Source organism: Haliotis asinina, chromosome 10, assembly GCF_037392515.1.
Source record: "Haliotis asinina isolate JCU_RB_2024 chromosome 10, JCU_Hal_asi_v2, whole genome shotgun sequence".
NCBI classification, from domain to species: Eukaryota; Metazoa; Mollusca; class Gastropoda; order Lepetellida; family Haliotidae; genus Haliotis; species Haliotis asinina.
The window spans coordinates 12,130,765-12,148,008 of NC_090289.1; the positions used below are offsets into that span (position 1 = coordinate 12,130,765).

A 17,244-nucleotide genomic window follows, 5' to 3' on the forward strand; every position below is an offset into this window, starting at 1 on the left:
TTGGGGATAGTATAATTTGACGATCTGAGATTTGACGATTAGGCCATGTCACAACAGGGTCATAAATGTGATTTAACGAGCGCTTCCAGTGCAACTCGATTCGATATTTTAATACCTCTTGTTAAATTACGAGTGAAAACGCAAGCTGTGCGATGTTCCGAGTTTCGAAACATATCATCCATAAAACAACACTGGACACCGAACATTGACATAATACACACTGGGAACCGAACTTGGGTCTTCAGCTTGACGAGCACCGCTTTACCCACAGGTCAACCTTGCCCCTCATTATGAATAATGAGAGGGAAATGCTCGTTTAATACTATATATGATTATATATTGTTTTGCATGTATTAAGTGAGTAGTGAGTTTGGTTTTACGCCGCTTTTAGCTATATTATAGCGACAACACAGAAGGGGACACCAGGTATGGTACCTATGTGGTGAATCGAACCCAGACCTTAATCGTGACGAGCGAACGCTTAAGCCACTGTGCCACCCACTAAGTAAATGCACCTAGGTCAATCATAGCAGCGGTTGTTAGCCAGTGTGTTTGGTACGGGATCAGAGTTTTAGAGACCAATGAAAATAATGACAATCACAGAAAAAATTTTATTTCGAAATTTACAGATTATTGAACAATTTCAGTTACAAAGGCAGTTTGAACTCGTATATTGTTTTCATACACACTGGAGTTGACACACCTTTTACAACACCTTACTATAGCGCGATTGCTGGTATATAATACTGGCGTGGTACAATTGTCATGCATCACAATAAATAGAAAAATAACAACATTGCAAACAACACAACATTCGTAGGAATATTACACAATGATACACACCCATAATAGCTTATAAAACAACCAATTGGCTTTAAAGAATCCGGGTTTAATTTTATTTTAACCGAAAAGGCTTTTTTCGGCAACATGAAAAGTCAAAACGCAAAACCCTTTTACCCTAAATGAAATTTTCTTCGTGCTTAAACATGCCCCTTGGTAATGATAATATCTGTTTCCGATTACTTTTTCATGACAGTTTTTGCATTAGTTGCACAAATAAAAAAATATGTGCATTTGTAAATAAAATGTAAGCGACAAAAGCAAGTGTTTGAAAGGTATTTAGACAAAAACATATATATATTAAAACAAAACTCCAGTTGAAGTTGAGTTTGTTGTAAGATTCGGAGAACGAACATAAACATGATTCATTGTCGGTACGTTTTCAAAAGCGATGAGATTGTTTCCAAAAGCGATGAAACATTTTCTAACGACACATTAGTGCAAGTATCAGTTACAAGAAGTGAGTGAGTGAGTTACATTTTACGCCGCTTTAGCAATACTCAAGCCATATAGTGGTAGGGGACACCAGAAATAGGCTTCACACATTGTACCCATGTCAGGACTAGAACCCGGGTCTTTGGCGTGACGGGCGAACGCTTTAACCACTTGGCTACCCCAGCGCCCCCCAGTTACAAGAAGCATCATTATTTATGAACAATGTAAACGCAATGAGGCAATAAAGGAGGCGGGATATCAGGGATTAAAAGTGAAACAATTTAAGAATCTTGTTTTCAGTGGTTGATTACCATACTGGCAAAATCAAATACTTTCTTGTCATCCAGTAATACTGCTAGTTATCCTTTCAGTCAAGGATCGTTGAGTAAATGCAATCGATATTTTGATTCATTGATGACGAAATGACTGATTTATGGTGGACGCACATTTGAAACCACTGTTGCCGGGCTTTTATGTTGATTGACCTTTCCACAGTAAATTCTCACTTATGTCGAAAAACGTCATGGCGTGGTAAGTGAAAACAATCGATAAGGTCACAAAAATAAGAACATGAATAACACTCCATAATACTGAAAGCATAATGTGAAATACAGTGAAAGTTGGAAGAGTGAGTTGGTAAACGCTGAACAGGGTTCCAGTAATGGCGCATGTCTGCTTAAAGTGACAGGAATGCCCGAATTGATGCTACTCTCAGACATGTAGCGGGTACACTGGTGAGGTGAGTGAGTTTGGTTTTACGACGCTTTTAGCAATATTCCAGCAACATCACGACCGGGGACACCAGAAATGGGCTTCACACATTGTACCCATGTAGGGAATGAACCCGGGCCTTCAGCCTGACGAGCGAACATAAGTGTAATCTTACATAATCTTCTAACATAATCGGGGCAAAACGTGGATGAACCCAGATGATGCGTCTGTGTTGAAAGGCTTTCCCCTTCCCCAAACCAGAAACATAAAAGTTGAAGAATCTCTTGATTCATTTTAGAGATCCAATACCTATGAATGTGATGTTGAAAAGGTTGTAAATATTTACATATCCCTGGAAATCAACGTATTTTCGTCGTCATGAAATGTACACGCTGTCCCAGATAAACAGTGGGCACGTCTTTACAGTGTATGCAGGAATCACAAAAGCACGTCAATCAGCCATGAAGAATCTGAGTATTGAAGCCGTTGAAATCATGCTTCTTCCCACGAGAAATGTTCTTTCTCAGATCCGGAGCTTCTTCTCTGAAATCTCCGTGAAAGCTGCGCCTGATAGCAGACCTGTTGAAGCGGTTCTGGATATGGAGAAGAGATGTTTGTGGGCGTGGCACTCCACACCCTGGCTCCCAGCTAAACCTGGAATCGTCCTTGAAGTCCAGGTTGAACTTCGGGAACTGACTATCATATGACGTTCTATAAGCTATGGTATTTTTCAAATTCGATGGCATAAAATTTGTAGACAGACTTCCAAATTCATCTTTGTACTCCGACAAAGCGTTAGGCCTTCTCTTAAAGGTTCTTTCGGGAGTAATAATGTCTTGTTTTGATGTCGTCAGTTCTTTCAGGGGTTCAAATTCGGCCCGGAACGTGACTTTATGTCTCGGAGTCAGGGACGGTTCCATAGGGTTCTCGTTCTCCTTACTGTATAGTGCTTGGCGACTCACATACTGCGTCGTGTTCGTCACGTCAGTGTCCAGCATCTGGCTCCTTCCGGTAGCTCGTGTGAAACCCGCAGGTGCGGTCCCAGACCTTATCGGCTGGTCAGGAACGACAGTTCTTACAGTAACGTTGTCGGAGAACTGCACGCTCTTGGAAGTCCTGTTGCCCGACCTGCTTCTCACATTGCTGATTCTCTGGTTTTCGTTGGACATAACTTGCTGAGGATCGGTCCTAGCGTTCCTTGGCAACTCATTTTCCTGGAGGAACTTGTGGACATTATAGCTGTCCCCCATGGTGCTTTCCTTCAGTAGAAACTCTCCCTCTTGTACAAGAGGCTTCGCTGTTAATTCATTAGGCTGGAGCGTCAGTTTTTGGTTTTCTTTCCTGAATTGGTAGGGCTGAAGAACCTCCTCGGTGTTCCTTCTGTCCCCGCTAAGATTGGCCTGGGCTGAACACAGAGTCCTGCTTCCCCTCAAAGCTTCATCATTGTCGTGACTTAATTTCGTGGGCATTTTCTCAGCCCCGACGTGAGAATGGAGTGTATTCATGATCTCTGGACCTGACTCAGATAGGTTGTTCATAGAATATGCCAGCCTCTGAGGATTATAGCTTGTCTTGTACAACCCAGCTCTTTCTTCGTTGTATTTTCCTTCGTGGCCATAGAACGTCTGAGGTTTCTCCTTGTCCGTAGCGTGTTGATACTTCACGTTCAAGAGGGTGATGTCATGATTGGGTTTCTGCAACTCCAGAAGGTTCCACCTGTTCTCAGTCTCCATCTGTTGTATTTCATTGTCACGATCATATTTAGTCTTTTTCAAGTAACTGTCTTCTGGATCTGGAGGGGCACCTGTTGGAGGGTAGGGCGCGTCTTGGCTCTCCTGGGTCGCCTTAAGGTCCTCCAGTTTCTTAATGGCTGGTTCGGGTTTGAAGCTCATGTCCATCTCTTTCCACAGAGTGTCACTTTGAACAGTGTTACTGTCCGGCAGGTTTATGTAACTCTGACCATTCAACAGTCGATGTTCTTCCTTCTCGGTTAGAGTCATCTTTCTGTAAAAGTGAAATGCGAGATTTTAAAATGTCCTCTCAGGCTCAAACATAAGCAAAACCCAACGTACATATTTTAATCTCTTTTTGCCAAAGGTACATCAAATTCAAGGTAATGTAAGATACATACGGATTACATTGAGTTAAGAAAGCAGTATGTTACATTTGGGATTACAATTTCTCCGTAATGTTTGGAAGATGCGTTCGCTTTGATTTTGTATCTAATTGCATATATATTGATTTACCTTTGATAGTTGGGATTGACGGGTGTTCCACTTTCTATCATCTTCTGATTGGCTGGTTTTGGGGTCAACATCCGAGCTATACGCCCTTCCATTGGCCGCGGTGGATCAAAGGTATTGCTGGACCGTGGATACTGCAACACACAGTGTTCAGCATGATCGCCGTTGATGCAGTATAATGCAATACGCTCAAATGTATAAATATTGCAAAGAAACACTGTTTCCCGATACGTTTCGCTGCACTTAGCAATATTCCAGCTGTATGACTGCGGTCTGTATATAATGGAATATATAATCCAATGATCAACACCATAAGCATCGAATCTAGCGAGCCTGAGCACCAATCCCGTTAGTCGCCTCTTACGCCAAGCATGGATTGCTGAAGACAAATCCGAACCCGGATCTTCATGCTACCGGTGAATAGGTAGTGGAATAACAGATTTATTGGTCTAGTGCTTCCTTCGACAAAACAAACTCATCATATACGTTGTTGGATCAGTAAGTGCAAACATTGTACGATGTTACACCAGCTTCCGTTTGATCACCATGTAGGCCAACCAGGAACTAGCCACAGATACTGACCATCGAAGTAACCCAGGTCATGCCATTCATTTAGTCTGTCTCACAATTCCCCCACTGTAGTCTTGCCCTCTCTGCAATGCTAAATACTAATTGAAGCAAGTTTATTTTTCCTCAGGTTCTGAATCTCCCGTATCACCTGGGCACGTTTTCTGTTTAAATATGATTATTGGGTGCAATCAAAACGATTTATTTTCAGAGACTAAGCGTTTGCCTAGCTATACATCAACCGAAAAAGAAACACAACTCACCAATTTATCATCTTCGACACCAGTCTCTAGGAAACGGACTCGCTTTTCGTCTAGATTGTCCAGTTTCTGGGTATTGCTTGGCCCTAAACCTGTATAATCTAGACTGTGACTAGTTGTCCAATGAGATCGCTCGACATTTCTCAGTGTGTTTGCCGTGCGGTCTGAAACCTTCATCTCCATTGGTCGATCCTGTAGGTTTGGCGCGATGACTTTTGGAGGGGTCGGGTAATATGGCTGTCGGTTCCCATGAGTCTTTACCAGCTGCAAAACATAAAACAATAAGAAAATAAGAGATGTTTAATGCCGCATTTAGGAAAATATTAGCTATATTCAAGAGGCCTATCAGTAACATTCGTGCTTGAACAAATTTATTAGGTTGATTACTGACAATTTATATTAAGAGAAAGGATCTGTGCCTTCAGATGCGATATCCCGTTTGTCAATATTTGGAAAATGAGTACTAATTCTGTCCTCATACTATGTATAATTTACGAAATTTGGCAATCCGGTCAATCAGAACACAACTGTCCATATCAATGAGGAATTGCGTCATGTGCTCGGAGTTTTGATATGGGATTGATAGTATAATTGCAAATAATTCCAAACTTAGTGTTTAAGCCTATTTATAGAATACACATTTATGAAACGTGTGACTGTTATCTCTCGATAAATGCACAAAATATGTGAAACAATCCTTCAATACTGGTATCTGCCGTTCGAATAATTTGAAATTTCAACATTTACAGAGAAATTTGATATAGAATTTGAATAGAAATAGATGATAACATCATTCTGGTATGTTTTATAAATATGTAAACTAACAAGAACGGAGATATATTACTAAAAGAAGGTGTACACCGTTTAATAACCTCAGTTAGAGTTTCTTTGAATAATTTACCTGGTCAAAGAAATCTTCACCGCGCCAGTAAAGAGCCTGCTTCTCTGACTCTTTGGGCAAGTCCTGTACCTCGTGCCTGTCTCCATAACCTACAGCAACAGGCATGTCGTGATATTGGTGAGTTAGAGGTTTGGTACTGTTTTAGTGGAAGATACCAGAAATGGGCATTGTACCCAAGTGGGCATCGAACCCGAATCTTATGCTTGGCGAGCGAACGCTTTAACCACTAGCTACTAAGGTCATTATCAACTTCTTACCGCTTACGAAAGGACACAAAGTGTTGACAAATATTGTTCACCAATTTCTGAATACAATTTTTTTGCATTCGTATTTGATTCATAATAACATTAATTAAATATGAATTTACTCGAAAGTTGTACCTTTCGTTTTATGTTTTATTGTGACGTCAAACGCAGAAGCTGGCATCTCGGGGTTGATTGGCTGTTGACTCCTAGCGGCCACGCCCCTTTTTGGGTCTTCCGGTGAGTCAAATTTGGGGAACACAGCAAACTGTGACATATGAGACGTGTAGGGGTGCTCAGCGGGGAAGGGGAGGTTGATGAGTTCCTTCCTGGAAATATCAACATATTTATTATTCGAATATGTTTTCCATTCAACTCTCTCTCTCTCTATCTCTCTCTATCTCTCTCTATCTCTCTCTCTCTCTCTCTATCTCTCTCTCTCTCTCTCAAACTGTTCATTTCATATTCGTGGTATTATCTGCTTACCCCATTTCAGAGTCTTGTGGGCGAGGAATGCTGAAAAATAAGATAAAATGTTCACATTCATAAGTATAATCAGAGTAAATGAATGACACTGTGTTTACCAGAGAAGCAAATTGAAGAACCCTCGCCACTCTCCTACAATGGGACCCCATATTCACGTATAATAACACATAATCCGCCCTTCTTTACAGACATTCACGCTATGTTTTGGGTGGACCCCCGACATAATTCAATCGCCCTGCGGCACATATTCGACCTCATATTTATAGTATTGTTGCCTGGACAAGTATTTAGTCTTAGCTAATATACATAACAAAGTTGCACTAAAGTCTAGTTAATGGTAAAAGTGCCCAATCAGAGCAAGTCGACTGATTTACAGCCATGCCATGTCGTCTTTTACAGTTATGTCATCAACCCTGAACACACGAGGCGCCAGTATCTAAAGACATGTCATCAGCAGACTGTCTCACAGTTCCCTAAACCTCATCTTTTCCTTCTGTCCAGCCCATTCTGAAACGCAAACGCACTGATTAAAGCCTACATTGTCCTAAGGTGCAGAACCTACCACCTCCATGAAGCCTCTATCAATTCAAAATGGAGGGGTTTTCCTCTAACAATTATATTATAAAACTAAACGTTACTCACAGCTGGTCATCTTTCCTCAAGTTGCTTCTTTTCAGTTGGGTCAAGGTGTACAACTGCTCCCTAGGCTGACCTCTGAAAATAAATTCCTAAATGTAATACCAAGGGAAGTAACTCCAAACTTTATTACATCAGACACACGCAAAAAGAATTAACAAGGACAGCGAAATTCAAAACTTTTTTCCCGGGCTTTTTAAGGCAAAAATAGGATTCTGTCAGGCTTTTAAAGGCTAAGACGCCCAAATTCCAGGCTTTTTCAAGATCGTATGAACCCAGTAAGGATGTGAACAAAGAGGTACTGCACTTTTCTATTCTAGACGCCAAACCTTGTAAAGTGGTATCCAGATTCCACGGTGCAGTGTGATGTATGCTATGAATGTTTGTCAAGTACCCGGATACCAATATTTCAACGGTGAATGCTTTTTAACGACTTACGATTTTTGTCTTGTAGAAAGTAATAAATTTATAATATTTGAATGTTTGAATGCCTAGCATGACCCGGTCAAGTGTTAACAAGCTTAGTGCGTTTTAATGGAAACCATGGCGCTGGATCTCTCACGGTCCGTGACACCAGCAGTGAGCTTCTTATGCTGCATCAACGTCAGGGATCAAACCAGGACTAACAAGGGAACAGTCTGAACTGACCACACGGTCTTCTTCTTGTAGGTCATGGAAAGAGGCGAGTAGTTGCAAATGCAACGGAAAGAGGCGATTAATGACGAGAAAGCGGTAAACCACACTGTGTTCTACATTCAGTCTTGCATAGGTCACCCAATGTATTACTTTAGTATTTATTAATGTGATAAGACCTCTTGTATGTCGCTAGTCGTACTGTTGTAAATTATTTTCGAAATTAAGGTTTCGCTGCATTCGTAGAATCAATAAATAAGTAATATCTATTATTAGGTGTGTATTATTATTTATCAGAAGTAAATATTTGAGTGGTGTGTGTGTGTGTGTGTGTGTGTGTGTGTGTGTGTGTGCGTGTGTGTGTGTGTGCGTGTGTTTTGGAGGGGGGTGGGAGGGGAAGGGGAGAGAGAGTCGCGCTACCTGACGGTTCTCATGTTGTAGTTAATTGTGGTTAATGACCACCCACGATGTACATCTACATGAAGATAATATGTCAGTACTGATGTTGATGCCTGTTTTCTCTTATTCCAAACAAAATGAAAGGAAATGACTGTATATGTTACAGCAAATATGTACAATCAGGAAATATGTATATTTACATGTAAACACGTATATTTACAGATTTTGTATCAGTGATTATGTACATTTATTGAAATCTACACTGATTCATTCGACACAACTACTGAAATCAAGATCTCATCAAGAATGAAATATAGACAAGGATTTGTTTGCTTGTTCAGTTTATTAATGAACATACGTGGTTAGTTTGATCAACATACATGCCTTGTTGGTCTTTAGAGAAATGACAAAAAGGAGATGTGAGCTATTCGCATGTTTACATGTAAAGTAACGTCTAGTTGTAAACAATGTCAACATTGCTCACTGCCGGACAGAATGTGTAGGTGTTTCTCTTATGTATCAGTAATCTAACCTGTTTTCATATTCTATAAGAAGCCTTCCATTCAAGGGAGACGACTGGAGACTTTGTTTGACTCACGTGCTAACTCTACCAGTATCAGATCTTGGTTTCAGTAAATATGTATATTTTACGAAACCTTCAATAAAAATACATAATCAGTAAATATACATAATCAATGAAAAATGAGTAAATGCACATATTTACTATAACTTTTACACACAAATACATGTGTAGTCAAAACCGCTCACATAGCTCCCAAGCACCCCACTTTCGTATGAAGGTGCAAACCGTCTAGAGTGATATTCTTTAACTGTCCATAAAAACTGTTAGGTGAAAAGCATGATTTAGTGTCAATGTTTCAATTTTAAATTGAATTTTACATTTGCTCCCAGTAGGAGGTTATAAGTGTTATGTTTGACAGCGTTCAGAATCGGATTTAGAGGACTGAATCATCGCTCTCACTCTCCGTCACAGACGTTTCTTTGTGACGTAGCCTGTTGGTGCTTGGCAACAGATCAATAATTAAACAGATCAAAGAATGAACCCGATCGGCTGTGAGAGAGAAACAAAATGAAACACTGAGATCGATATTTTTTGAACGCGCGGATTCCCAATCAAGCACAAACAAAGTTATCTCACGTGGACATTAATTAACGACAAGAGATCGAAAGTAAATACGGTAACCATGGATACTGCCCGGGTCAATGATGAAGAAAGAAATACATGTCGAAAGAGTGCAATTACACTTCCGCAATTAGCGTACGATAGTCAATGAGCCACACTAAAGGAAACCAATTAATAGTTATTAATTCATAACTTACATTTATAGATTAACTTCAGTTGCAGGGAATTCGGAGATCTGCATTATAATTGTTTCGTTTCTGTTTTTTACGAATACAGTACCATAACGCAACGGATCAATAACCAGTATCTCTGTCTTCGAGACCCTTCACTTTCCCTTCTCCACTACTCACACATGCACAAACACCGAACCGCCCCACTCCACCCCACCCATCGCCAGGGCCTAGCTAACACATACGGGATACAGGTGAGTAACACTTCGGTGAGTCTGTGATATAGAGCTGACAAGCCAATAATTATAATCATGGCAAAACGGGCAACCACTGATCACAGGGTTCTGGCATTACAAGGGGAGGTAACTCCCGACAACTAAGTACAGAGCCATTGTCGCTGATTTGAATACAAGGATGAATGGACTGAAGGATGGATGATGTAATAACGACAATAGATAGCTACAAAGTGATCGATGAAAATCAGATTGGACGATACATAATTAATACATATACTTCAGCAGATGGCAAGAGAGTGTTAGTGAGTGAGTTGGGTTTTAAGCCGATTTAACACTATTTGTGCAATATCATTGCGGAGGACATCAGAAATGGGCTTCACATTGTACAGTTGTGGAGAATCGAACTGGTTTTCGGCGTGACGAGCGAACGCTTTTAATCACTTGGCTACCCAGATGTGATCGCTTTGTATTGTTAGTTATGGTTTTAACGAGTGAGTGAGCTTAGTTTTACGCCGCACTCAGCAATATTCCAGCTATATGGTGACGGTCTGTAAACACATTTTGACGTGTCAGTTCAAACTGATGAGAACATTCAACACTAATTTGCAGTGACACTGCTGGAACATCGCTAAAGCGGTGTAAAACTATACTCACTCACGCCGACACCCTCGTTGGATTTTATAAAAAACTGAGTCAGTCACACTTAACAAACAAACCTTAATTCGCTGAATTCTGCTATGTTGGCTTAACCAAGCGTTAATTCCACCGTATGCCACCAGGTCGAATATATTCATCTACGATTCGTTTTGACAGCCATAACACCCACGCTTCCGCCCTAAATCTCGAGGGCATAACAGGTGACAAAAAGCAACACAAGGTGATATCACAATGTGTTTGTTGACAGCTTTTGTCGTGTTATCCATTTCTCTATCGTGAAGCATGATTCGCGTCTCCAGGTCAACGCTTTTAACCCCGACAATTACATTCTCTTCAATAAAACCAGCTTCAAGTTGTCACAGGAGATTCGGTATTTGTATCGACCGTCTCTTGTCAATAAAGCCCCCGCTGTTAACCCTTTACTGCAGGTGTCGCTTCTCGTGGTGCTGACCACGTTACCATCGACGGTCTCAGCAGACTAGTGGCACGGGACTACGGCGTATTTTGATAATATTATAACGAACATGATAAATGCCACTATTCTTTTTTTTACAGTTGTTCTATACCACATGGGTTTTTCATGTTGTGTGACTCACATTAATTCTAACATACAGTGAACAAAGTTTACACAGCTACTCCCCTTTCGTGAATAATTACATTTCGTATGAGAGATGTGATAGGGTAACCAATTGGTTAAATCCTTGGATCATTTACTTCGTAGATCGGGGATCGATTCCCGACATTGTGTGAAACTAATTTCTGTGGTTCCCACCGTAATACCAGTGGCGAATATAGCGATAAAAGTGTGTAAACGCCATTTTCACGAGAGATTCAATGCTCATTGGATAAGCCCTGCACGCACGCACGCACACACACACAGACACCTTCAGCAACCCATGCTTGCCATAAAACAGCATGAGCATCGATCTCCGTATTTGGGATACGATGACATGTGCCAACCAAGTCAGCGAGCCTGACCACCCGATCCCTTAGTCGCCTCTTACGACAAGCATGGGTTACTGAAGATCAATTCTAACCCGGATCTTCACAGGTTAACAATTCATAACTAACACAACGCGCCATAACATGGGGTCGAGGTGGGCGAGCTGTCTAAGGCGCCAGGCTAGATCGGGTGTAAAAACCCTTAGCGTCAACTTTGTGTGCAGTGCTGTCATAACCCATAGTGTGTAGTACACAACCATGTGCACTTAAAATACCCCACGAATCCGTTGATATATGACCAGATGAAGGCCACATGAATACGTGCAGACACCTAGTTGTGGGTATATACAGCAACGTGCTGTAAACATGGACAAAGTACTCTGACTATGTGTCCCAGTCCACCCAGCTGTAAATGGGTACCTAGTAGAGATGGGAAAGCCACAATAACTCGGTGCGCCTAGTAGGCTGCAAGAGTTGTATGATCCCCAGGGAGCTGAGATTGAAAATACGATGTGCTGTTTTGATGGACATCCAATGATCGGGGGGAAAAACTAAGTGCCCTTGGGCCGTTGAACTGACCAACTGGATATCGGCGCTATACAAATATCTAGTATAATAATAACAGGAGCATTAGTGCAAATAAGCTTCTCTATGCAATACACAGTGCAATGTCGTTAATACGAGCGTGCTTAACCTGGAATATCGTTTAAGCGTGATAAAGGGATCTGACAGCACGCACACTGGTCTGTATTTGTCTAGTTGTAAACAATGTCAACATTGCTCACTGCTGGACAGAATGTGTAGGTGTTTTACTTATAATTCAATATTTCTGTATTTAATATATACCATATATCTCCGTATACGCATGTCAATAATTATTGTCACCCCAGTCCATTAAATAAAATTGATGGGGGTGGGGGATGGGGGGTGGGGGGATGTGACAGATATTATTGACAGGGGTATATATCCATTACTTAGTTAAAACCGAATGCATTAGGAAGACGTAAAGCCTAGGAGACTTGTAAAAACAAGAAAGAAAAAAATTAAGTCTATCCTATTTGTGCGATCTTTCCAAACTATTTATTATAACACTGTAAATGCCCCATTTATTGATAGGACACCATTACAAACAAATGTCAAAACATACGCTTAATCAAGTCCTCCAAGTCAATACACGCAATTTCTACTGCCATATATTACATGCACAACAGACAGTCAATCGAGATAGTACTGGCTGCACAAAGCTTTAAGCTATATAGACATTAAACTCAATAACCTTCTTCGCGCTTGGGTACGTGGTCGTTGACAACGGTTGAAGCGTGTTTATTATTACTGCATTAAATTCAGCGAGAAGAACGTTTTTAATCCAGCGTCACTTCAAATGGGTATGGTACAATGTTACAATGAATGGAAGGGGTGTTGTTGTAGGTCCTGGGTGTGAAATATACATGAAGGTTGATATTAACGACATATTGACATGTTGCTCTCTATAGATACTAGTTAATCGTATGACATGTACATCTGTCAATCACCCTTCGAGATCATTCATACAAAATGTACGAGTTCTACAGTACGCTTTGTGAAGTCCGGGGTTAACCGTTCGATTGAGTTATTTCCTACATGTCAGTTGTCATCACTTAAGTCTGAAAACTGTCAGTAACGCCTAAAAGATCCATATATCTAATGTGTGACTACATTTATATTAAGAAAGCGGTAGAGGCTCAAACGAGGATTAAATAAGGGAGTGCGAGAGGCATTTGATTGTGGTAGGTCCAGGGTGTGAAATATCCATGAATGGTGTTATTAATGACATATTGACATGTTGCCCTCTATAGACACTTGTTAACCGCATGACATGTACACCTGTCAATCATCCCGCGAGGTCATTTATGCCAAATGTAAGTGGATTAAAAATGGGGGCGTGAGCAACATTACTACAACAGACATTTTGGCACGTGATCTGTAAATGATTGACTCAAATGATTGACTGGTTCGTTGTTAAACGCCGCAAGCATCAATATTCCAGCTATATGGCGAGATAAATTACAGAGCCTGAACCAGACAAATCCAATCATCAACAGCATGAGCATCGATCTTACGATACGATGACGTGTGTCAGTCACATCGTCGAGCTTCTGACCACCCGATCCTGTTATTTGTGCTTTATGGCAAATACGGGTTCCTGAAAATCATACCCAAAGACGTTATAATATGGTACTTGTTGGCCCTTTCCCGGCACTGGGCATTAATGGGTACAACAAGGACTGGTCGGCTAGGAGTCGCTATAATGTGTTTGAGTCGGGTATTCATGCTTAAACTGCCGCATTGGTATCATAGTAAGCTAGCAGTATAAACCCAGCTTAAGTCTGGGCTAGTGACAGCAACCACACATACGCATGCATGTGCGTCGTCATATGAGCGAAATATTCGTATGTACGACTTAAAACCCTATTTCACTTCACCTCACCTGACCTAGTGTGAGTGTAGGGGCGGAGGGGTAGCCTAGTGGTTAAAACGTTCCCCCGTCACGCCGAAGACCCGGGTTCGATTCCCCACATGGGTACAATGTGTGAACCCATTTTCTGGTGTCCCCCGCCGTGATGTTACTGGAATATTGCTAAAAGCGGCGTAAAACTAAACTCACTCACTCAGTAGTGTGAGTGTAAGTGAGCGAGTATGGTTTCACGCCGCTTTTAGCAATGTTCCAGCAAGATCACGGCGGGGGACACCTTAAATGAGCTTCGCACAGTGTACCCTTATCAAGAATCGAACCAGGGTCTTCGGTGTGACGAGCAAACGCTTTAACCATTAGGCCACCCCACCGACCCCAGCTTCATGTGGAGTAAAACCCGAAACGATGCAGGTGAGCACCACGTACATGGGTATAGTGTTCTTACAAATCTGGGCCCACTTGCACAAAGTGATCTTACCACTACAATGATTGTAACTCCCATTCTGTAATATAGGCTTAAGATAGTCATAGCGCGAAGATCGCTTTGTGCAAGTGGGCCTAGGATCATAATCATGATAAGTCTAGGATTCAAACCCAGGATCAGCGGATCCTGTCAAGACTAGGGAAAACGATGCTAGTCGGATACAGCTGGACAACTCTAAATCACCGAATACCCAACTGTGTGTAAATGGTAGGCGGTTTATGTATACCAAAGTATACGTTATACATTCAGCTTAAAGAGAGATAATAGCACGTTAGTGTGATGTAGACCTCAGTGCACTAAGACGGGATTAGGTTAACATGTCTGTTGAACTAACTGATAGATATACGTACATTGATAAGCAATGATCAGAGGAAGTGTAGCAAGAAGAACATGGTATAACAGTCCAGGTGTTGGATACAGCTATAAAACGATCTGGGTAATACAAAGGAGTTGTAACATTGGTCGTTCTGCCTAACTGGACATGCAAGACAGCTATAGCAAATGGCGTCACCCTTGGTATTATCGATTACTTTAAATGCGACAATCTGTTCCGTCAGGTGGAACGATTTGTCGACTTGCTGGTTTGGGTTAATCGTGTTAGGTTTAGGTACATATACGTTCTTTCCTGTTGTTAAGGGATGGATGTGTCATTAGAAGCAGCAGAAGGTTTAATGAATTTTCTTCTCACTATCATTGTGTACGTCATCTTCCTTTTCTACTATCTCTCGTCGTCTTCAAGGTGTGTTAGACTAGTAGCTACTCCGCTTTTATTAAGAGTGCTACATTACAGGGCAATCTGTTGTCGAAATACCTATCAGTCGAAAGACTTATGTCTCTTAACACCAATCAATCCATGAACCATCAATCAGTCTGTGTGTAATATGAACATTTATTGTACGCACTAATGCTAAGAGTAATTACAGTAAACATCCCGCCCTTGTTATGTTATAGGTTATAATACAGCCGTTGCTGCTATTACTCTGATACACACGACAGATCATCCTCCCGCCTCAACGACGAGTGAAGCCATTCCAACATTACCTTCGATCCCAAAACACCATTAATCACATATCACAATCAACGCTGTATGTAGCTATTTACGTATCCTTGGCGCTCAGGACGCACAGCAAGTCACATTAACTATTAATTAACTCCACAGAATACCCGGTGCCTTCTCGACATCAGATATTGTCTACCGACGTTAAATATTAATCTTCAGACTAATGGGTAATACCAAATAAAGGTTACTATGGAAAATGTTTCCATGATTAAGGTGATTTCGATGGATTGCTGATCTAAAGGGCATGTGGCAAATGAGTTTACATGATATGACTAATGCCATTTGCCAGTAGATAACGAAAGAGTAAACAGAACATGTTGTCTTTATCAACATATATTAAGAGTAAACATGTATTTTGAGTAAACACGATCATAGTTTCTAATTCTAATCTTCTAATTACGTATTCTACATAAATATTATATTCACACAGTTCAAGTTATGGCATTCATTTATATATTCATATTTTTAATCAAGTCTAATATATGTATGAATTTCAACTAAATGCTTATAATGTCATCATATAGCTTGATATATATAAGACCATACATTATGTATATGTTGTATGGTATCATTGTCATAATTGACGGTAGCTGAAGACGGGATCACAGCTTTGTGGACAAATACTGAGATCATTATTGTGTACATAGCTACTCAGTGACAATAATCCACAACTGATAGAACACACCTGATAACAACAATACTCACAAGGGTGTGCCTAGCTCTACCGCAATACTTACGAATAATGCCAGGTAGGTGTCCGAGGTATCCACGGATCTACATGCTCTTTAGCTTTCCCTGTACCCCATTCCGGTGGTTCTCTTCTACTGAGATCGCGAGCTGGTCGAATTTCAAGCGATGTCATATTCACTGTCTGAAACTTTCGCCTTTCGAACAGAAGTGTCCTCGCTTACCGACTGCATCCGGGCACTAGCGTCCTTAGTTACTCGGTTGGCATGCTCCGATCTCGCGAGTTGGGTTGGTAGCGAGACGCGCACACCTTAGCGCCCATTTCAGTACATGCTACACGATAGCGATTATGATCGGAGATTTCCGTAACCCATACAGTGTTAAGTAGTGCGTGTGAGCGGTTTAACCCGCATATCCTGTCCGACAAGTGATATTAACTTAGGCAGCATTTGATTCGGTCGAGGAACAACTTCTTTCAGTGGCATTTTAGAAGTTGGTCTTGGAACAGTTTTCAATAATATCTTTTTCTGCATTTTCCCCGTAAACTACATTTACATTGATCTGGAAAAAATAATTAAAAAGTCATTTGCTCCTTTTGGGACCTTAGAACTTAAAAACGAAAACAAAATTATGAAACATAGGAAATTCAATTGTGAATTATTGACGTCAAATTTGTAGTGCCCCTCTAAAAATACGGGGGGTGAGGGGTGGGAGTCGTGTAACATACAAAACACACATTTCCATTTGTTGCTTGTTTAAAATGAATACCTATGAGAAACCATTATGGGTGATCAGTACAAATCTGGGATTCAAAGCGGGAATCAGCAGATCCTGGTGCCACTGAAGAATTGCAACTGTGTCTTGTCCTTATTTGGTATTGTTATTTTGCGTCCCTTGTGTATGGATGCCATTTGTCTCCTGTGTGAAATCCGATACACATAGCGCTACAGTAGTCACAATTCAAAGTTGAAAAATGGTAATTATTATACTTTTAGTGTGACGATCGCTTTGTGGAAGAGTGAGCGAGTGAGTGAGTGACTGAGTTTAGTTTTACGTCGC

The 17,244-nt window shown here is 40.9% G+C and overlaps 1 protein-coding gene across 1 annotated transcript; it reads right to left on the reverse strand.

Moving 5' to 3' along the window:
• Positions 1 to 591: 591 nt before the first annotated feature.
• LOC137299086 (uncharacterized) lies at positions 592 to 16,427 on the reverse strand. Its single transcript, XM_067831581.1, has 8 exons — positions 16,236 to 16,427; positions 7,328 to 7,399; positions 6,686 to 6,715; positions 6,338 to 6,528; positions 5,958 to 6,046; positions 5,060 to 5,320; positions 4,233 to 4,363; positions 592 to 3,990 (listed from the first exon to the last, which is right to left on the reverse strand). Exons 1-8 carry the CDS (start codon positions 16,358 to 16,360, stop codon positions 2,442 to 2,444), a joined length of 2,448 nt encoding a protein of 815 aa, XP_067687682.1. The 5' UTR covers positions 16,361 to 16,427; the 3' UTR covers positions 592 to 2,441.
• Between the last annotated feature and the right edge of the window lie 817 nt (positions 16,428 to 17,244).

Excerpts from the sequence above, each read along its gene's own strand:
- LOC137299086 (XM_067831581.1), bottom strand. The coding sequence starts at position 16,360 with ATGACATCGCTTGAAATTCGACCAGCTCGCGATCTCAGTAGAAGAGAA. Across the intron at positions 7,400-16,235 it reads ACACCTACCTGGCATTATTC|AGGTCAGCCTAGGGAGCAGT; the intron begins GTAAGTATTGCG and ends ATTTATTTTCAG. Across the intron at positions 4,364-5,059 it reads GTGTCGAAGATGATAAATTG|TATCCACGGTCCAGCAATAC; the intron begins GTGAGTTGTGTT and ends TGTGTGTTGCAG.